At 44.1% G+C, this 22,318-nt stretch overlaps 2 protein-coding genes across 3 annotated transcripts; one reads left to right on the top strand and one right to left on the bottom strand.

Moving 5' to 3' along the window:
• Positions 1–10,256: 10,256 nt before the first annotated feature.
• On the bottom strand, positions 10,257–16,123 carry LOC117745597 (sialoadhesin). 2 transcript variants are annotated; one of them, XM_034554033.1, is made up of 8 exons: positions 15,996–16,123; positions 14,835–15,233; positions 13,511–13,822; positions 13,162–13,425; positions 12,233–12,505; positions 11,693–11,795; positions 11,440–11,605; positions 10,257–11,330 (listed from the first exon to the last, which is right to left on the bottom strand). In XM_034554033.1, exons 1-8 carry the CDS (start codon positions 16,036–16,038, stop codon positions 11,175–11,177), a joined length of 1,716 nt encoding a protein of 571 aa, XP_034409924.1. In that variant the 5' UTR covers positions 16,039–16,123; the 3' UTR covers positions 10,257–11,174. The 2 variants fall into 2 exon arrangements, with proteins under 2 accessions (XP_034409924.1, XP_034409925.1); XM_034554034.1 differs by having other exon boundaries at positions 14,835–15,230; positions 15,996–16,120.
• LOC117745596 (NLR family CARD domain-containing protein 3-like) lies at positions 15,180–21,736 on the top strand. The gene is made up of 9 exons (XM_034554031.1): positions 15,180–15,286; positions 16,919–17,154; positions 17,259–17,600; positions 17,992–18,069; positions 18,216–18,266; positions 18,387–20,193; positions 20,360–20,446; positions 20,802–20,969; positions 21,092–21,736. The coding sequence occupies exons 3-9, from the start codon at positions 17,273–17,275 to the stop codon at positions 21,423–21,425; spliced, it is 2,853 nt and encodes a 950-aa protein (XP_034409922.1). The 5' UTR covers positions 15,180–15,286; positions 16,919–17,154; positions 17,259–17,272; the 3' UTR covers positions 21,426–21,736.
• The last annotated feature ends 582 nt before the right edge of the window (positions 21,737–22,318 follow it).

The raw sequence follows: 22,318 nt of genomic DNA, 5'->3' as shown, positions 1-22,318 counted from the left end.
CGGAAATATTTCCATCTTCACATTAAGTCCATCGGCCATGTCGTTTGGCTCGTATGAGACTGTGATATGTAGCTGTTGTAAGACTTTTAAAATCTTATCTTGTCATCGAGAATGCACTTCTGTGTTGACCTTGAGCTTGTGACACATCACAACATGAGCAGTTTTCTCAATTGCTCTTTTCAGGACTGCCTTGTGCAACCTGTTTTGACCTTTTCGATGTGGTCTAACTTTGAGCTGTAGTACATCAGGTCTCTTTCCTCCCTCCTTTTTCTGAAACAAAACAGCGGACACCATCCCGCTTGATTCAGAAACATCAAAGTGGAAGGGCCTGTTGTGGTCAGGTGTAGACAGCTTTGAGGCTTAGCCAACTTCTTGTTTGGTCTTTGCGAATGCCTCTTCTGCATCATTTGTCCATGTGAGCAGGGCTTTCATGTTTCGGCTTCCTGCTTCAGTTATGTCTCTGAGTGGCTGTGTGAGGGACGTGAAGTCAGGAACGTAGTGTTGACTGTAGCCTGTTAGGCCCAGGAATGACAGCATCTCTTGTACTGTCTTTAGTTTAGCTGCACTCAAAATGGCCAACCTCTGTCCCGCAGACAGAGCGCACGAGTATGCTGAGATCAGTTGTCCCAGGAATGACACTGCATTTTTGCAATCTGAGTCTTTGAGCGCTTCACCTCATAACCTGCTTTGGTTAACTGCGTTAGAAGGTCTTTCGTCACTCTAAGACAAATTGCTGCAGTTGGTGCAGCTTAACAGCAAATCATCCACGTACTGTACAAGTACTGTGTCTTCCGGTAATATGAAGTCTTTGAGGTCTTGCTTCAGGGCTGCATTAAACAAACCCGGGCTATCTCTGTAGCCTTGTGGCATTACGGGTTTGGCACTTGAATGTTCTGTGCAATTGTGGCTTGGTTGATGGTTCTTAGGTCATGAACCATTCTCCAGCCTCTGTTACCGGATTTTGGGACTGGTAATATCTGTGTATTCCAGTTGGACTCTGCGTCGATGAGTATGCCTGCTTCATACAATCCTTGAATTGTCTCTCGAATGCCATCTCTTTGTTCTAGCTGAAGCGGATAATGATAGTGCCAGACCGTGTCTTGATCTGGTTTCAAAGTCATTACCACGTTATGTTGAGTGGTGTGGCCAACATCATAGTCTCCTCTTGACCATATTTGTGGTGGCACTTCATCAGTGGAGGGATGATTTGAGTGTTCCCTTCCATGATTTCTGTCAAGTTGTTGTTTGAGTTGTCCCTTGGAATTCGAGTGTTGATGTATTTTCCAATAGTCACCATCGGGGGTGTGGGACAGATATGGGGATTTGGTAGGAATCCACCTTTCTTTTGAGACTCTCCATCATGGGGCTAATATTTCTTGCTTCATGATCTGCTCTGATCAGTAGTGTGATGTGAGGGGCAGTCAGGTCGCAGTGCATACCAGTCTCGTTGGTCTGCAGACAGTAAACATTCAGCTGCAACTCCTTCTTTTCCTACAATTATGGCTTCTGTTCTGATGACTTCAGCTTCACCCTCCTTTTCTTCTTAGGCGGCAGCGTAGTTGTAGGTGCAACGGTAGGGATCTTCTGGCATGACATATGGATGTTGTGTCATAATCCATGGCATCTATGGCACAGGTGATGATAGGTTCTCGCCCATTTGGAACCATTATTCACTGCGCCGGGCCCTCTGGGCCTCTTCATAGAAGATCCACATAATCTTCATCCTGCACTATTCTTGCAGGCATCTGGTTCTGGTTTGGAATATGTCGTCCAAATCCTCCTCTTTGTGGGCTTGCTCTGCCTCTAGCTGCATCAGGGCGACTGTAACATTCCTCAGCCCTGTGCCCAAGTCTGTCACAGATACGACAAGGTTCTCGCCACCTGTCTCTTCTGCATCCACTGGACTTGTCTCTGTCTTTTCTCCTCTTCTTTATATTGGTCCAGGGCTTTGCCCACTGCTTCCTGGATCTGGACGATGAGGTTGCTAACAGCAGCCATCTGCTTTCGCGCTTGTGGGCCGTGCTTAGCAGCCTCTGTGTCCTCTTTTGCTATCTGTAGCTTCAGGAGTCTCATTGACAGCTTATCTTTGGTTGCCTTTTCTTCTTCATCATCATCCTCGTGGTGCTGAGTGATGTGGTGTGTGATGTGTTTCTTCCACACTTCCTCTTCTTGTGAGATGGGGGTGGAGGGGGCTGGGGCCTTGATTTGGCTTCTCTTCTCGCTGAGGTGTCGCAGTTGGCCATGCGATTAGAATGGAGGCTCAGAGCTGGAGGTGGGGTGCCACCAGGGCGCAGTCCATATGCGTCCATCGCCTGTTGTTCGGTCAGGGATGGCGTTAATGAGCGATGGAGTGGTATCTGGGTGGGACCTATCTCCTATTTGTATCTATTGGGACGCTCTGAATTGGGGAGGTCATGACTTGGCGCCTCTCCCGGGCTTCCTTTGAGACATTCTTACTGGTAATGTGATGGACTGACGTTGTCTTTCCCCTGTTCTGACAGCTCTGCTTGTGACAGTGCACCTTCCTCCTCTGCCTTTCTTTCCCTCTCTTTCTTCCACCATAATTCTCTTCTCATTAGGTCCCTGTCTTCCTCCTCTCTTTGCTGACTTTGTCTAGCATCCCCTTCTCTGCCCTTTTCTCGGCCAGCTAATGCCCTCTGCAGCTGTTCGACCTTGTTCATCAGGTCTGCGACTGTTCTGCGGAGTCAAACTCTACACTGCCTCCTAATAGTCTTTCTACTGGGGCCATGGTGTGTGGAGCTTCTCTTTTAAGTGGGCTGTGGGCGTACGGGGGAGGGTATTAACATATTATGGGATAGATGGAAGGGATGGGAACTGGGGCTGATGGCAGAAGTACAGGGGCTGTCTCCGTTGACAGCTCTTTATTCCTGTTTGTTTCTTCTTTGGGGACTTTCGGGGGTGTTGCTTCTTCCTGGCACCTCCGGGCAGTGTTGTCTTCATTCACTGCTATGCCATGTCGTGGCAGTCTTGCCTACACAATGGCTTCATTGGTTCTGGTGACGTCTGCTGATCGGGACGTGAACCAATTTTCCTTTTCTGCTCCTCTTTTGCTGCACTGTCTCTCAGCTTGAGCACTCTCATCAGAGTAACTTCTGGTCTTCTGTGGGCCCCTCCAGGGTTGTTACGTCAAGTAAACCCTCGGCATGACATTGCTGAACATATTTCCTCAGCTTCTTATTCAGTCTTTTGGCTTGAACTATCAGGTTCATAGCAGCATAGAGGATGTCTTCAATCCAAGTGACCGGAGTCTTGATTGAAGTTGGCTCGACATTTTCCGAGAATCAGGTACTGACTGGCTTTATATAAGGAAATGTAAATGTAGAAGGAAAAATAAAAAATTTCAGATTAAAATTTATCCAAAAAATGAAAAATTAATTTTTTTTAATAAATTAAAAAATAAAAATATTTTCACACTATGTGTCTAACGTGCAAGTGTGATGCGATTGGGAAAAATATTCAAGTTAGGAAGGGAATAAAGTTGTACACTGCAATAGGACAATGTATAGATTAGACAAAAATGGGCAAAATGTGTTACTTTATGCAAATGAATCACTAGGGGCCCAATCAGTATAAGTGGGACTCTGTCCAACACTTTATACAGGCTTCTCCTGTGTACTTTTAATAAGCAAATTAATTAACAGGGGCCCATTGGTATAAACGGAACTCTGTTCTACGCTTACACAGGCTTCTCCTGCGTTTCAACCAAATCAATGGGAAAAACGTTATTTTAAGCAAATTTTTAACAATTACTTTTAAACAAAACTGCCAACCATAAACAAGCATGATCACAAAAACCACCAATTATGAAAAAGCAAACGATAAAACAATTACTCTTAATCAAAGAATCGTCAATAATGAAAAACAAATAGCATGAGAACCAAAACCGCCAATTATGAGAAAAGCAAACGATTAAAACAATTACTTTTAATCAAAACCGGTAATGATGAGAAATCAAACGATATGTCTTAATCAAAATCCGACAATCATGAGTAAAGCAAATGATAAATCAATTACTGTTATTCAAAAAACTGGCAATAATGAGAAAATCAATTGCTGTAATAAACTGGCAATACTTAAATCAAAAAGAATAATGCATCAGTGGTTTATCACTGTCCTCTTTCACTATTCAACGTTTGCCACACGATGGTGCCAATAAGGTTAATCCCTAGGGCACTCTATGGGGGGGTGGGGGGATCAACCACTAGGTGTCAAACCACTAGGTGTCAAACCTGATGTTGAATGGTTCTCGACTGGCAAAGACGTGTATTCTAAACACGTGTGACCCACATGTGGTCTTACAGGGAAAAAAATGGCTTTAAAAAAAATAAATAAGTATAACCCTTTGTCTGTCCTCTGTCTGATCTGACTCCTTTTCCATCTCTTTTCTCAAAAAATGTTAACTACTTATTCATCAGGGGCTCAAATTGGTATAAGTGGGATTCTATTCTACCCTTATCCTGTCTTCCCTATGCTTATCTCTTCTAATTATGGAATATATATATATATATATATATATTTACAGTATTTACAACAATAGCACGCTGTACTGCATAGAAAACTGTCCCAAGCGGTCCCAAGGTAGGTGGGGCTTTTGCTCTCTTCACTTCTACAGACCTGCTTGCATAACAACTGGTTTATCACGGTAACTTTATTTATCTTATTTTCTAACAATAATCCATATCAATTCTTGCGCCGGTCTTTGCCGGGGGAATTGAACCCTCCACGCTGCTAATCAGTCGTGTCGCGGAATGATTTATTTATTGTGGACTACTGGACTTAAATTCAATGTGCGTCCCCAAAGAGTTTAAGGGGAAAATGTTCTTAGCGGACTATAAATTATGGCGAATAGCTCACTAACTCCTTACTGACGGTGGTTTAAATAAACTCCGGCAGGCCGCTCTCGCAGACTTTAACTCTTGAGGAACAATGCGGCACTATCTTAATAATAATAATTATAATAATAATAATAATGCATTTAATTTATATAGCGCTTTTCATAATACTCAAAGACACTTCACATAATTAAAACATCCTAAAAGCTAAAAATAAATAAATAAGAATAGCTCAAATACAGGTAAAACAAATAAAACAAATAAATAGGGACTTTTGAGTCGCTAGGACCCTGATAAGAAAGAAAACAAAAGAAAACAAACAATCACACATTAAAAGCAGTTCTGAACAGGTGGGTTTTGATTTGCGATTTGAATGAGGAAAGATCAGTGCAGTCTCGGATGAGTTTGGGGAGAGAGTTCCAGAGGGAGGGGGCAGATATGGAGAAGGCTCTGTCATCCCACGTCCGGTGCTTGGTCCTATGTGGGATGGACAGGAGATTGGCATCAGAGGAGCGGAGCCGACGGGATGGAGTGTGGTGGTGGAGCAGGTCGGTGAGGTAGGAGGGGGCCTGATTATGGAGGGCTTTGTGAGTGAGGAGAAGGATTTTGTATTGGATCCGTTGTGGGACGGGGAGCCAGTGAAGGCTCTGGAGAACAGGGGTGATGTGATCACGGGAGCGGGAGTGGGTGAGCAGGCGAGCAGCAGAGTTCTGGATGTATTGGAGTTTGTTTAGGATTTTGGAAGATGTGCCATAAAGAATACTATTGCAATAGTCAATTCTGGAGGTGATGAAGGCGTGGATTAAAGTTTCAGCAGCAGATGAGGAAAGTGATGGGCGGAGACGGGCAATGTTTTTTAGGTGGAAGAAGGAGGTTCTGGTGATTTGTTTGATGTGATGTTCAAATGAGAGGTTGCTGTCAAACATGACTCCGAGGTTGCGGATGTGTGGGGAGGGAGACAGAGTGGAGTTGTCGATGGTGAGGCAGAAGTTGTGACTGGTTTTGGTGAAAGATTTGGGGCTGATGATGATCATATCCGATTTATCACAGTTGAGTTTGAGAAAGTTGGTTTGCATCCATGATTTAATGTCAGTGAGGCAGTTGGTCAGAGTGGAGTGAGTAGTAGTGGTAATGGCTTTTGTGGAGATGTAGAGCTGGACATCATCAGCGTAGCAGTGGAAGAGGAGACCGTGATGACGTATGATGTTTCCAAAAGGGAGCAGGTAGAGGATGAACAGAAGAGGACCAAGCACCGAACCCTGGGGGACGCCCTGAGACAGAGGAGCAGTGGAGGAGGTGCAGTTGTTGATGCCGATAAATTGTTGTCTGTTTGTTAGATATGATTTGAGCCAGGAGAGAGCAGTTCCGGTGATGTTGAGGGACGATTCGAGGCGGGAGAGAAGGATGTTGTGGTTGATGGTGTCGAAGGCTGCAGTGAGATCCAGGAGAAGGAGAATGTTGAGGTGGCCAGAGTCTGAGGAGAGGAGGAGGTCATTGGTGACTTTGAGAAGGGCTGTTTCGGTGCTGTGCTGTGAGCGGAAACCAGATTGAAATGGCTCGAACAGATCGTTGGAAATGAGGTGGGTTTTGAGTTGTGCAGCGACGACGCGTTCCAGTATTTTTGACAGGAAGGGAAGATTTGAGATGGGCCGGAAATTGCTCATGGTCTCAGGGTCGAGTCCAGGTTTCTTGAGGATGGGGGTGACAGCAGCCAGTTTAAGTGTGTCGGGGACTGAGCCGGAGTTGAGGGAGGCGTTGATTATTGCTATGATGAGTGGAGCAATGGCTGGGAGACATTCCTTGGTGAGAGTAGATGGTATGGGATCCAGAATACAGGTGGAGCTTCTCATTCCTGTTGTGAATGAAGATAGCTCCAAAGGGGACACAGGGGAGAACTGAGAAAGGGGCTGAGGGGTGAATATGGGGATATCAATTTTTGTATTGAAAAATGAAAGGAAAGAGTTGCACTTGTCGACTGTAAAGGATTTGGAGGTGTTGTCCCTGGGTTTGAGAAGCTTGTTTATTGTTGAGAAGAGAGCCTTTGGGTTGGAGGAGCCAGCGTGTATGAGGTGTGAGTAGTAGGTTGTCCGGGCTGAGATGAGAGCGTCTTTGTATTGTTGAAGGTAGTCAGAGTGGGCTTGGAGATGGACTGTTAAACCAGTTTTCCTGCAGAGTCTTTCAAGCTGGTGCTTACGGGATTTCATGTGGTGGAGATCAGGAGTATACCAAGGAGCTGAGTGAGTGAATGAGACCGTTTGGGTTTTAATAGGAGCCAGCTGATCAAGACAGGAGGAGAGTGTGTTATTGTAGTAATTTACGAGATCGGAGGGATTATCAGACAGTGGGAAAGGGGAGGCCGACATGGTACTGGCAAGAGAGGCTGAAAGAGTTGTGGGGGAAATAGTTTTGAGATTTCTGAAGGATATGTTGCGCTTGGTTCTTGGGATGGGGATAGGGATGCCGATGTCCATGGTGATAGCCAGGTGGTTGGAGATATTGAGGTTGAGGCTGGAGAGCTGAAGTATTGTGAGACCAGTGGAGCAGACCAAATCCAGGATGTGACCTTGGCTGTGAGTGGGGAAGTTGATGTGTTGTGTGAAGTTGAAGCATTGTAGCAATTCTAGGAATTCTATGGCAGGTTTACATTCCGTGTCATCAATATGGATGTTAAAATCACCAAGGAGGAGAACGGCAGGTGAAATTGCACAGAGCTGGGTCAGAAAATCAGAGAAGTCAGAGAGGAAGGAGGGGTTTGGCTTGGGGGGGCGGTAAATAACAGCAATTACCAGAGGAGTCGGACCAGAGAGTTTGAGGGCAATATGTTCAAAAGAATGAACGGCAGGAATGGGAATGGTGGTTGTTTTAATGTCCTCCCGGTGGACAGCAGCAACACCACCTCCCCGCCCCTCTGGATGAGGTTTATCTGTGTATGTGAATCCTGTGGGGGTGGTCTGGTTGAGGGAGAAATAGTCCAGGGGTTTATGCCATGTTTCAGTGAGGCAGAGAAAATCAAGATTACTGTCCATTATGAATTCATTCAGAAGGAGGCTTTTTTTATTGAGTGAGCGGGTGTTGAGCAAGGCCAGTTTCAGGTGACGTTGCGTTGTGATAGGCTGTGAGGACTGAGGAAGGGGACGGAGATTGGACCAATTCACGTGTGGTTTGTTGTGATGACGTAACAAGGAAGTACGATTGCGACAGGACCACAGGGATGGGATGGAGTTTTGGGACGTGAAGTTGTAGGTGAACATGCGGCCAGAGCCTCTGTGTGAAGGATGGCCTCGGTGAAGTATTCCATGTTGTTTCAGAATGTCCATGCAGTCCGGGCGCAGGTGGTTATCAAAGCCGCGAAGCTCCGACGCGGAGTACAGTGGCGGCATGGTCCGGTGGCGGAGTAGTAGCGTTAAGCTAGCGCCAACCTGTGACCGAGAGCCCGCCGTCCGCGAGATGAGAAGCGATGTGCAGCCCAGGAGAATCAGCGAGATGATCCACAGCATACCAGCGGGAAGACGCCAGCAGTTCGGTGAGGAGAGAGTGGTAGCCTGGAGGGGCTACCAGCCCGTTAACCTGACGATCCTGCCCGGAGAATGGAGGTCCACCTGGTGCAGTGGTGGCTAGCGGAGACTAACCCAGGTCTGCTCACCGCACCGGAACGGAAAGATCCCGGCAGAGTAAACAGGTGGGCTTGTGATGGCTAGCGACGTGGCAGCCAGGGGTGAGAAGACCAGTCGTTCCAGTTGCAGGACAAAAACAACAATTGGACTAAACCCGGAAGTCTTGGGGCTAGTGGGCTAATTACTCTTGAGGTTAGTCAAGTGTTTAAATATATTCAAGGTGCTACTCTAGTGTTTGTGACCACAGAGCTAGCAACCTAAACAAACAGGCTAAAAGAAGTGAAAAACACAAGAGCAAAAATAAAAACGCGAAAACACGAGCGAAAAATCGAGGCTGCCATCAAGCGGCCATCTTGGAAAAATGTGTGAAAGAAGGAATCTTTGCGTAACCAGTCTCGTTCAATATGCTTGTGCGACTCACAACAGAAATACACACATTTAACAGTACAACACAAAACAAAACAAACATAAAAACACTAAATGAGCATCATCTTCACCACGGACCTAGCTTAGTCCTCATTCTATGTCGTGTTTTCACGCTAAATGTTTAGCCTGATCCAACCAGCTCCCCACCAATCCACACGCTAAAGTGTCTATATTAAGCTATGCAGGATTCGATGAAACAGGTTCCAAGCTTACCGATAATGAGTTGGCCATCGTGTGGAAAGGCGTGAAACTAGCGGGCCCAGTTTCTCAGCCACGAGGCCACAGAAGCTCACGTCGGTGGTCACCAAGTTGTAAGATTTGTGTTCAAAGCTCCGGGTCCCGTGACCGCAGGAAATTCAGGATTCAATGAGTTAAAGTTTAACAATATTTAATGGCAAAGATAATACTCATGTAGCGTTCACGATCGTGGGGCCAGAAAGGAGGAACTCTCCACAGACGGACTGGAGCTCCCAGGGAGCGCCAGACCGGGGCTGTCTCGAGTCTCCAGACCAGTAGAACCATGTCTCCAGACCAGTAGAACCATGTCTCCAGACCAGTAGAACCATGTCTCCCCAGAACAAATGCTCGGTCGTTAGTATGGTCATGCAAATGAATTCACACCTAAAAGGTTAGTTCCATTGGTCAGTTCAAAGGAATGCCGCAGTTCTGTTCGCTAAGCCAATTGATAAGCTGGCGAGGTCAAAGCATTCATTCATTCTCATGCATCATACAGTTAATCATTACATTTGTCATTAAAACAGAATAATAAAACAGTGATCCTCTCTTATGATTCACAATACATTCCTCCAGAATATTCCTCATTATATCCCAAATTAATTATCATATATTTCTTTATGTATTACTTTAAAACATAAACTTCTTATTAACATGTGCAAGTGCATATAAAATCCACTACAACCCAACACACAGGACAAGGGAAGACGCCGACTATAAGTACACATGAGGGAAGTGTAAACAGGTGGACACAATCAGGAATCAGGGAAGACAATCAGACAGGGGACACATGAGGAAGGGCAAGGAACCTGAAACGAGAGGAGAGTTACTACAAAATAAAACAGGAAATGACAAGACAAGAAAACCCAACAAATTCATGACATTTTACTGCACGGTTTTTGAGAAAATCAAAGTTCAAGTCAGCTAGAAAGAAATAATGATATTCATAATATTTTAACATTTGATTTTTGTTTTAAGCAGATCCTTAAAAGTGTATATGAAAATGACACTGGATTGTTGTTCAGGAGGACCTCTGCTATGTCCTTGGAAATATTCATGACATTTTACTGTACGGTTTTTAAGAAAATCAAAGTTAAAGTCAGCTAAGAAGAAATAATGATATTCATAATATTCTAATATTTGATATTTTATTGAAGCAGATCCTTAAAAGTGTATATGAAAATGACACTGGATTGTTGTTCAGGAGGACCTCTGCCATGTCCATGGTTATATTCATGACATTTTCAATGGATGGTGTTATGAAGATCTCAAATTATGATTTTATGTCTTGGACATGGCTGACAAAGTATCTGGTGGGGCCTGGAACCATTTTGATAACATTAGCCGCACTAAGTCTACCCTGTTGTTCAAGTGGGGAGACAGACCATAATAACTTTCCATTTTTGGAAGGCAATATGTTTGCTGGTGGTTGAGAGAGGGTCAACACTGAGGGTCTCATTCTCATCAGAGGAGGATGCCTCATAATCAGGGTCCTCCTCAACATCATCCTCTGTCTCACTACATACATATTATATATATATATAACATATTTATATATACATTGTTATATATATATATATATATATATATATATATATATATATATATATATATATATATCAAATATATATCAATATATATATACAAACATACAAACATTATAGGTCTGAGCACATTTTCTCCCTCCAGAGGAACTTTAAAACTCCGTTTGAGGATCACTTTGTGCTAGACATGCTGTAGCTACTGGTAAGACCAAATCAAACCAGAGTGCTTATGTACATAGATCAAACGTTTTCATCATTTATAAAAAAAACAAAAACATAGGCAAATTAAAGGCAAACAGTCAAAGAGACAGAAATTGTTCGATATGGAGATTAGGAGAGGGATAGACCACCACTAGATATTACAAAGATCACACAATGGATGTGCAAGATTTGCAATAACTGAAAGTTACATAATTTGTGCATTAATCAGTGTGATAATGAATCTGAGGTTGAAGTGTGAGTTTAATGTAACAAGTGAATCATGAGTCTTCTCCACAGTGAGCTCAAAGGATTTCCAGGTAGATTGCCGTCTCTGCATCGGCCAGAGCAGTACTCTGTACCTCTCTTGTGCCTCTGACTCCGAAACCTGCTCGTCTGTCTATTCCTCCGTCCTCTCCTCCTCTTCTTCTTTCCCCACCTCTTCTGCCCATTGGACGGATCTGAAAAAAAGGACAGATGTTGCTAATCCAGAATTTTTTGAATTACAGATGTAGGATATTTAGCGATTTATGTTTATGCAATGTCCTCTGTGACAAGGATATAACCAACCTGCTTAGTATGGACAAAAAGAGGTGTGCAGTTCTGGTATACGAGTTGGTAGCTGCCGTTGGTGTAGATATGAGTCACTTCTGTGCAGTTAATGTAAAGCGGCATCTGGTCCTGATATATTCCCATTCCTTCAGGGTACACGGCTGGACCTCTACTCAGGCCATGTCTGAGAGGAGCACAACAAGTACATTAAACCTCACAAGCAAGTGTGACAAATACAAGTGGGCTGATTTCTTTTTTTTTTACCACATACTTTCCAGCTCTCTTTCGGCAGCAGTAAAAAAGAAGAGACAGAAGGAATATGACCAGGCAAATGGACACAGCAGGTATCACCAACCACAACAACGGTGCCATCTCTGTTTATGGACAAAAAGAGCAGCGATGGATCAGCATATGATGTGAAACTACAATACAATTTTCTCTCCACGCCATGGGTGAAATAACATAAATTATGGTATGCCTTTTCAGATATTGCCATTCAAGCTTGATGTAATGGATTTCCTTTTAAAAGCTTCTTTTTTTTTTAAACGTAACTAACTAAGCATTGCAATGTGAAGGAATATAAGATGGACTGCATCAACTGAAAAGCTGTACTCGAACAATAATAGAATAGATCAATAAAAGTACAACAACATACGGTTGTCTTTGCGGCACTCCTCAGCGTATTCTCTTCTACTTGAGTTTCCAAGCTGCAGGCATGCTGCACAGATGTTTCAGCACCATCCCCACTCCAGAGTGAGTAAACAAGAGGCAGTCTTTTTGTTCACATGGAAAAACTGGACTTTGAACACACCTTTTCCTCCCTGCAGCAACATCAGAGAGTCGTTTCCCAGTGCGTTGAACGCAAAACAGATCACAGTCTGAGGTCTGTCCATGCGGCCCCTCAGAGTGGCTGTTAGCGTGTCGGGCTCAGATGTTACTGACACGTTGTAGTCACAAGGCGGAACAGTCCCATTCACGCTCCAGGTGACTGCTGGTTTGGGGTTGGAGCCAACTGAACAGCGGCACAGCACCTCCAGATCCTCCACGACACAGGTGGAGAAGAGCCGGAGAATGGCTGGTTTATCTGTATGAGAGAAAGAAAAAATATGCCTAAAAGCACATCTAAAACTCACAAATTAACATGTTATATCGTGTTTTTTAGTCTGTACAGAATGGAAATTGTCAACAAAAAAAAAAGTGCTTATTTGGTTATATACCAGAGAATGTCTTGGCCTGGATCAGTAACCTTCTGGACACTCTGCTTGCAAGTTAAGCTGTCCTGTTTGTGGTAGCTTCATATTTACCGTACAGACACGCAAGCAGTATCGATTAAAAAGCTAATAACTGTATGTCCCAAAATGTCGAAGGTTGACCTTTGAAACCCCTCTCCATTTATGTTTCAACTACATTGTAGTTGAAAAGGGAACCACTAAAAGATCACCATAAAAAACTTTTATCATCAGCTGAAACTCTTAAACCTCTTATCTTCTCAGATTGTTGCAGTGAATTCTAAGTGTACTCCAGGGTGTGTGTGGCCAGTACACCGTGACATCAGTTTGGTGTGGTGACAGTTGCTCTGACCACACCCGACCAGTTAGAGGTGAAACAAACTAAAGACGTTCAACAACAAAGGACAGTGAAACATTTCAGCCTGGTGTTGTGCAGGTTAGGCGTGTTGTCAAAAAGACTAAATGTATGTGTGTAGGCCATTGGAGGTGGGCCAAAAGGAGGAAGGATTACATTGTATATTCAGCGCAGTAGGCCGAGAGTCTCCTCGACCAATCAGGTTCCGTGCTGTGCAGTGGACCCTCAAGTCCCGGGTCACGTTGAACACCCGGACCATGTGCGTGCGCTGGTGGAGGTGCACCGTGCGGCTGCGCTGAGTGTACGACCAGCGGTACTCAGTCACCGGGGGGTCAGCTTTACAGGAGCAGACCAACAAGGCTCCGCCCCCCTCCTGCACTATCAAGGACTGGACCTGAACCACTACATCTTTTGGTGAAACTACAGAGCATGAGAAAAGAAGAAGAAAAAAGTGTAAACTGAGCACAGGGAAACAGAAATATACACTTGTCAAAGCAATGCTTACACGTCACATGCAGATCCCTTGAAACTGCCACTGCTTTTGCTCCTGGGTAGCTGACTTCACATCTGAGCCTGGGTTTCACCTGGTGAGACACGGTGAAGGACAGAGGGGCCAGTAACATCGGCCTGTGGGGCTCTGGGTGGAGTGTGTGTACCTCCCCAGGCTTTGTGCTGTTCAGCTGGGCTCCTCTCTCCCAGCTCCATTGCAGGGCAGGAGGTCTGGAGGGGCAGTGATAGCTGACAGAGCAGTTCAGGCTGACCAGCTGTCCCTCTGTGGCCGACAACACGCCACTGATGACGGGAGCCTCAGGGGTGTCTGATAGTGAGGAAAATCTCCATCATTACTGTGTTTTTTTCTGTTGATGTGTATTTCATTAGAGACAAATAACAATATCTACAAAAGAACTGTGCAGAATCTCATACAAAGGCCATTGTTGTGGATTATTGGTCCCATATGTTCACATTTATGTAGATATAGGAACTGTGTAGTGACCCCGTTGCCTATCAACAAGTGGTCACTATGGTTGCTTCAGGTTTAGTTTTGACGCGTGCAATAAGTTGATGCCATGTCCAGTTTTTAGTTTGAAATGTTATTTATTTGTAATGGTGTCAACGGAAACCAAAATGTACACTCCTTGTCTCAACCCACTTGTATTTTCCCAAAATACTGAAAGAAATCAAACCGTGTTTGTCTAACACTGCATACTTCCGCAAGGTCAAAAGACTGTTCCTGCCAGTCTAGCAACACCTGGCCTTAGTTTTCCTCTTGATTATATTTGCCTCTCAATTGACAGCCGCCGCCCTACGCCCCCTAGTGGTGGGAAGTCCAACAAAACACGAGCAAACAAAAATGGCTCTTACAGGAACTATTAATCAATCAGCCCAAATGTGATTGTGTATTAAAAGTGATTTATTTGAGGTGGATGATTACACAATCCTTATTTTTATAGGACACAATCCTTAGGTTATTGTTTACTATTTTCATTCAAATATTAAAAAAGTACTTATTCCCTATAAAAAATGTTTATTTGTATTAATTTGTTCATTTATTTTTTGCCATATGAACCAAAGGGAAGAAATATCCACCGACACACTTCTGCACTCAATATGCAATACAACATTATTGACAAGAACATTTGGGGATTTTGTATGCAATTAGTCATGCGTCGGATATTCTTCAATGTGTATTTGCATGAAAATAGCATATTTACGCATTGCATTTATACGTTTTCCAAATTCTAAAGCCTGGGTAGACATACATTATGTGGTTGTTAGATATCCAAAAGAACAACTGCTTTTATTGGAAGCACAGTGACTCCCCCACTCACCCAAAACATCCAGATTGAAGCTCCTTGGCCTCCCCCAGAGTAAGTCATCGCCTCTCTTCAGAGCGATCTCAAACACTCGTGAGTCATCCTGGCTGATCCTCTCCATCTTCACTGAGCAGTCTCCCTCTGGGGTTCGCCCAAAGAGTGACGTCCGGCCCAGGAAATCCCAGCTCACTTGACCTCTGTCTTCGCTGTTAAAAGCGGTGCTGCGGAGAGGGAAGAAGCGGCCACCACCTATGAACCTCACCCGGACCTCCACCTTCTCCTTCCTCCCCCTGAGGGGAGCCAGAGGTGTGAAAGAGCAGGGAATCACCACACAGGAGCCCACCAGCGCTTGGACATGGTCAGGGACTGAGGGAACAGGAGAGACAGTCTGCACCCTCCTCCACAGACTTGCTGCTGTGATAGAGAGCAAACGATAATGATCAACACACAGGATCTAAAGACAGTAGGTTTGTTATCAAGCCATCCAGCCGTATCATTGTGCCTCATGATCGTTCATGCCTTATGTGCTTGATGTCTTTTTTAGTTGTAACTTGACCAAGACAACTTCTAGTGTGCCTGGCCGATTAAAACATGTGTGTTTGAAGCTACAAAGCTTCAGGTCTAACTGAATTATTCCCTTGATATCTTCGAGAAAGGTTATCACAAAGAATACATTTGAGCTAACATGAGGTTATGTTGTAATTTCCTGCACTGTCTGCAAATGCATAATATGACCCAGAACAATTTCGCAACACATTTATACTTAGAAAAGGGAAGAGGGTAACTGCACTTCTGGCTCTGGAGTATCTACTAGGTAGTAATTACTTTAAAATCTAAATGTTCTTTATTGATTTCAGGAAACATTTGCATATGTGTTATCCCATTGTCCTCAACTTCGGAGAGCTAATTTATAAAAAAATTAATAAAACATTTGAAAAAATGAACCCAACAGAAAGTCTCCTCATCTGTGAATATAATTCACTACAGTATATTCTGCAGGAGACATTCAATGACACAATTTATCCATCTCCTACATTAATAATTATGGTAATAACAGAGTTAACGGGGTATCATTTATTGAGGTTAACGTGACAAAATAATTAATAACTTTTTTACAGAAATCGGAAGATTATCCATTAAAAAAAAGAAAAAAGGATGAATGAATAAATTACTCACCAAACATAAGAGGACACACTAGAAAGAAAGTGTCCAGATGCATGACTGCAACCCTGCTCTGCCAGCACAGACAGAGGACAGGATGAACGAGGGAGCAAAGAGGAGGAAGTTGGGAGTGTTTTATTGTGCTGCTGGTACGATGACACTTTGATGCCTCCACTCACCTCTTAAACTCTGCCGAAATCATCAATATCTTCTATGCTATCCATATGCTGTCCATCCATTAGACAGAATCTGATTCAGAAACGGCTTTATTGGCAAATACGTTACACACACAAGGAATTTGGCTCGCCGATTGGTACGTGACAATAAACAATAGTGCAATAGTAAAAGATATCATTTAAAAACAGAAAAAAATGCCCTTATGATTATAATGTATGAATTAATTTATAAATTATGGCTTTTAAAATCTACAATAGTAGCTTTCCAACAGGATTCAGATGCTCATGCAAGTGGTGGAAGTAGGAACTGTTTGGAAAGAAGAATATAAGAAGTATATGACATCACATGAGTCACTTGCATGCTGCTGGCCATTTCCTCAAAGTCTCCAACAACTACATGTATTCATTTCTGATCCCCTCGGTCTACGCCGACCGTCCTGACCAAAGCTCTTCCAGTGCCATAAAAGTGATAGTGACAAAAGTTCCATTGAAAGTTGAATACAACTGATTAATGATTCACTTTTCTGTCTGACAGATTTATAGCTCTTAAGGCGACAATAAATATCCTTCAATGTAAATAGGTCACTGCAGTCATGTAAGAGGATGGAGGCAAAGGTGAAACTGTTCGTACTTCAGCAAGAGACTGTTTAGTCTGTTCATATAAAAAAATTAAAAAAATGTTTAGCAAGTGTTATTTTTCACAGTATGTCATGGAATTTGCAGTTTGATAATTCTCTTCACCTCGTGTGCTATACTTCAAAGTCACTTGAGGGGATTGGCGCATTTCTACAAGATCAAACAAAAGTGAATCAGAGGCCCGGGAAAAAGACTTGATCACTTTGAACTATGGACTCTTTGAAAAGGTGGACTCCGCACTCCGCCTCCCTGCACCTTAAGACGGAGCACAAAAGCTCTCCTGCTAACACCCGCGACTGCGATGGCAAAACTACACAAGAGGGAAAGTGACACCGCACATAACAACAAATTCATTATTTAAGGTAAGCTAATAATACCATACTGAGCTGTACTTTTCATGGTTAGCATAGAGTGTAAGTCATTAGCTTGACATCTTGTCGTGTATTTGTTTTCTTCCTCCCAACAGTATTTGCTTAAGTCATGAACTCAGCTCAGCAATTGGTCCGGTCCCAGAGGGACTTGCTGCTGAAGTGGACTCTTGACCACCCAGCACCCTTACTGCGCTGGCTGCATGATGCCGAGGTGCTGTCCTCGGCCCACTACCTGTCTTTGCTGGAGAGGTCACCTTCCAATGGCGTGGCCCAGGCTCTCGAGATGGTGTGTGCCACCGAGGAGGGCAGCCAGAGGTTTCTGCAGGTGCTGAGGGAGGTGCAGGATTATTACGGCAGAGATCTGCAGGTCTGGGTGGAGAGACACTGCAGGGACGAGCATGTCAGTAAGCCATTGCCTGAGCCTGTGAGAGCGGAAGGTGAGGAGGCTTTAATATTCTGGTGGTGACTGTGAGAAGAAAATGTGCATTTGAAGTGAAAATGACAGACTGGGACAACAAGTTTTTACTGCATGTGTTCCAGAGGTGTGAGAAGATTATTAACAGGGTACAATAAACCGTGATGTCTTGCCAAGTTCTTTTATTTTGGACTTTGGCAATGAAGGAGTATACATGTTAAAGATTTCTTGGAATGGCAAAGTCTGTCTGTCAGTCAGTCCCCCACTCTGGTCCAGACTGAAATATCTCAACAACTGTGGATGGATAAACATACGCAGTGCCCAGAGGATGAATCCTTTTGACTTTGTATTCTGACTTTTGTAATATCATTAATATCAAATGCATTATTTTATGGATCCTGTGATATCCACAGAGAAGAAGCCTAAAGGCCCCATTGCTAAACTGTTCAAAGGAAAGAGCAGAGGATTCACCCTGACTACTGAGGTTAAAGGTATGGATTTATTATCTCATCACAAACTAGATATTAGAATATTATTTATATAATTTCTGATGTATTTTCTTTCTTGTGGTAAAAAAATTATACTTGACTTGACATGTTTAAAAATACATCCAAGTTAAATGATCTTCATTGTGCAGCTAAAGAGGAACTGAAACCCAGCAGGAGTGTAAAGCTGGCCAACATCCGAGGTGCGTCATCATCTTCGGAGAACTGAAGGAGACGAGTACAAATATTTATCATACAGAAAAACAGTTTGAGTAATTGAAGTGTGGTGACAATGTATTTCCTCTTCCTGTCCTTCACTCCAGTTCCTATTTCTGCCCATAAAACAACCCTTCTGAAACGCACAGAGCAGTTGAAGTGCTACTCAGAGGGCGAGGGCGTGGCTTCAAACTCAGCTTCTCACATCGAGATCCGCTACACTGACCTTTTTGTGACGGAAGATGACGACTTAGTTGACAGCAGCCAACATGAGTACTTTGACCTGGCGAGCAGACGTGCTCGCATCTATGTCCACCAGGCTTGCCAGCGTATCCGGCCGTGCCATCTGCTGGGACCCCAAGCAACAACGGGGCGGCCCCCCAAGCGGGTTAAAGTGAAGGGTATTGCTGGTATTGGAAAGAGCGTGGCAGTACAGAGACTCGTCTACGAGTGGGCGATTGGGAAGACCATGCGTGAATTCACTTGTATTTTTGACCTGCGCTTCAGAGAGCTCAATCTGATTGAAGCACCACTGAGCTTATTGGAGCTGCTCGGAGAACGTTTCCGGTACCTGAAGGCGGCTCTGCCGGATCTTTTCACGTCACCAAGCTCTCTGCTCTTCATCTTAGATGGATTAGACGAGTTCAAATTCCCCTTGGACTGGAGCGGTCCTGACAAAAACATTGATGTCCGTTCTCAGGTGCCAGTGTCAGAGCTGATGTTGGCTTTAATCAAGGGAAGCCTTCTCCCAGAGGCATCGGTCATTCTCACGACAAGACCGTCCACTCAAGCTCCCAAGCGTTTCTTCCAGAGATGTTGTGTGGTGCTGGGCTTTGAGGAGGACCAGGTGAAGGAATACACCACGAAGTTCTACAAAGACAGGGAAGTTGCTGAAAAAGTCTACAATTACATCTTGAACAATGACAACCTTTTTGTGCTGTCCTTCATCCCTCTTTATTGCTACATCATCTGTACCGCCATGGCTGAGTTCTTCTCTCAAGGATATCCAGATGTCGGTGACTCAAATTCTCTGGAGCTAAACCCGCCCAGAACAATCAGCGAGGTTTATTTCTGCTACCTGTTCACGGCAGTCAAGCACCATGCGCAAAGGGGAAGTGCAGAGAGAGGCACCCCGAGATCTGAGGTTCTCTCACTGGCAAAGCAGCAACTGACAAACCTGGGGAAACTGGCTTATGAAAATCTTCTCCAGAAAAAGATCATGTTCAGTAGAGCAGATTTGGAGAGCTTTGGTGTTACACCTGCTGATCTTCAGACCACCTTTCTCTGTCACATCCTCCAGCCTCTCAGAGAAGAGACCGTGGAGATGTTTTCTTTCTTCCACTTGACCGTTCAAGAACATCTGGCTGCGCTCTACTGCGCAATCAATCTCTTCAGCCAGGAGGACATCATCCAAGCTCTGGACTTCTGGTGCTTTGGGATACCTCCACCATCCTCCACAGCTGCACCCCTGCAAAACACAGATAGCACGGACAAGCTGGAGAGCCTCCAGATGTTCACGCGCTTCTTCATGGGAATGCTCCGTGCTCGACTGGCAGGTCAGTTGGATGGCCTTGTGATGTGCCCCATGGAGCGAGCGGGTGGTGTCCCCGGCCGGCTAGGTTTGTGGTTCCAAGACCAGTTTAAGGGTAGGAAGCTCAAGAACCGGGCAGCCCTGAATCTCCTCCACTGCCTGATGGAGTTCCACACGAAGGAAGCCACCAGCATGGCAGCACCAGAGATCAAGAGTCTCAACCTGTTTAAGATGAAGCTGAGTGTCGTGGACTGTGCAGCTATGCACTACGTGCTGCAGTTCTCGCCTCACACGCTGCAGGAGCTCAACTTAGGCTACTCCAACATCGGAAACAGAGGACTAAACAGACTGGGGCCAATCCTACACCGATGTGAATCCCTCTAGTGAGTAACTGACTTGACTGTTATCAACCTGTCAAATAGAGGAGAAATACAAATTGAATTTGAAAAGTCTGGGTTTAAATTGTCTGGCTGGCCGATGCCTTTCGGTGTGGAGTTTTTTATCGCTTGTCAGTCTGTGTTGACCTCATGTTTTTCTATTCTCTTTCAGTCTGAGATACAACTGCCTGGATAAGCAAGCAGCTATTTTAGAATCAACGCTTCTCAAATCAAATGAGTGCCAAGTTAAGAAGCTCTTGTAAGTCATTACTATCATAACTTTGACAAAAAAGCATAATTTGAGAACTTTTAAATAATTCTGATTACAGCCGAATGCTATTTAGTAGATATTTTCTAGTCATAGAAAGAATGACAACAAGGGACAACAAGGCCTACAATTATTTATTAATGGTAAAACAAAGTTGTAACTGATGAAGAGATGAAATTCAAGACCTTTAAATACATGTGACGGTCTTGGTTTGAAGGGACTGAATTCAATGCTTGTCAAGAACTGTCCGGACCTGCAGATACACTGATCCTTCTGGCTCCACGCCCTTGCTACGAGCCATTAGACACAATACTACATATATATTTAACTGCAACTGTGTGTACAGCATGTGTGGCAACAACCTGGGTCCGGAGGGGGTTTTGAAGCTGTGGAACGCGCTGGAGCACAACACCACTGTGGAGGAACTCTATCTGGACATCACCGGCATCACAGAGCGAGGAACAGAAAACATTGTCGCCTGCCTCAGCAAAAACATCTCTCTGAAGACACTGACGTAAGACTAACATGCATCAACTTCTGCTCATTGTTCTCGATGTAATAGTGTGTGAAGACACTGCCATCTAGTGTGAGTTAATGCCTTAAAAAGGAGCTTTCACCTATTTTTTCCTTCATCAGCATTGTTGGGAATGACATCGGTGAGGTGGGGAGGAGTAGGCTGAGGGAGCTGAAGCAATGTCGGCCAGGACTCCGAATTATTGCAAACTTTGTGGATGACCTCGGATTACTTCAGGCGTACCTGGACTGGGTGGAGGAGATCCGGGCAGACAGAGACCAGATGGACTCTGTGAAGAATGCCGATGCCCTGCAGTCGGTGCTGAAGGGGCTCCAGGTGGCAGGAGAACAGGTGGAGGAAGGACAGAACGCAGAGAAGGCCAAGGAGCTCCGGGCAAATATTGTAGAGTTGCTGAAGTCCTCCAAGAATCTAATTGGAGAAAGACAAGTTATGTAGTAAATTGTGTGTATAGGTGTTGGGGGCAGATGCTTTCCTATATCATCCACTACGAGTCAACTCACAATCGAACTTCAATCTGTAAAAGTGGAATTCATATTATTCCGAGTGGTCTGTTTGGAGTCCTGAAGACCTTTTAACAACTCAAACATATACTGGACATTCTTTTATCTGCGTCGTTCTTCATGACTATTATGATAATTGCTTAAAAACACGATTTTGAACTAATGACCTGCTTCAGATGTCAGCTACACTGTTTGTGGTCTGAGAGACACAGTTCATACTTTACCACAACATGATTCTTCTCCTCATTCACTGTATGTTTATTGCGTTAAAAAGGCGTGGCAATAATTTGGGGGACGCTCAGGACTGAAGATAATGACGTGTACAGAATATGACTTCCCAGATCCTATAGTCCAGTGGTCACCAACCTTTAAGCCCAAGATCCCTGACCTCTGCCTTGGTGAAGAGCTACCTGTTGAGGCGTTGAGAGAAAAGCTCTGTCCAGACTTTACAACTTGAGGCTTTTTATTTGGCCTACTTGTAATTGAATTAAATCAAACACTTTGGTCCAGCTTTCAAATTGATGTGACCAAGAACACACTAAATTACTTAATTTCGGTGCATCATAAAAAGTTAATTGTTTGTTAACCGCACACAATATGAAGAAGAAAAAACACATTTGCAATGAGCAGACTGGATGAACTACCAATATGAACTGTTGTATTTATCAACTGAAGCTACAACACAACACTGACAACATTCTCACTCAGTGCAACTAATGTAAGTTCAGTTCAGCTCTGTGTCCCATCACAATGCCATCAGAAGTCATGTGCAAAAATGAACTAATATTTGGCAAACAAATAGCTTATTATGGCTGCAATTAACCTGTT

Source organism: Cyclopterus lumpus, chromosome 16 (genome assembly GCF_009769545.1).
Source record: "Cyclopterus lumpus isolate fCycLum1 chromosome 16, fCycLum1.pri, whole genome shotgun sequence".
In the NCBI taxonomy this organism is placed as follows: Eukaryota; Metazoa; Chordata; class Actinopteri; order Perciformes; family Cyclopteridae; genus Cyclopterus; species Cyclopterus lumpus.
This window is presented reverse-complemented; position numbering and strand designations above follow the sequence as displayed.

Bases quoted from the DNA above. Each gene is read 5' to 3' on its own strand.
- LOC117745597 (XM_034554033.1), bottom strand. From the start codon at position 16,038: ATGCATCTGGACACTTTCTTTCTAGTGTGTCCTCTTATGTTTG. The intron at 11,796-12,232 runs GTGTGTTCAAAG...GTCCATAAACAG, and splicing joins GTTGCTGCAGGGAGGAAAAG to AGATGGCACCGTTGTTGTGG. The intron at 11,331-11,439 runs GTTGGTTATATC...CCTTTTTTTCAG, and splicing joins TTTTTGTCCATACTAAGCAG to ATCCGTCCAATGGGCAGAAG.
- LOC117745596 (XM_034554031.1), top strand. From the start codon at position 17,273: ATGAACTCAGCTCAGCAATTGGTCCGGTCCCAGAGGGACTTGCTGCTG. The intron at 18,267-18,386 runs GTGCGTCATCAT...CCTTCACTCCAG, and splicing joins AAAGCTGGCCAACATCCGAG to TTCCTATTTCTGCCCATAAA. The intron at 20,447-20,801 runs GTAAGTCATTAC...CTGTGTGTACAG, and splicing joins TGCCAAGTTAAGAAGCTCTT to CATGTGTGGCAACAACCTGG.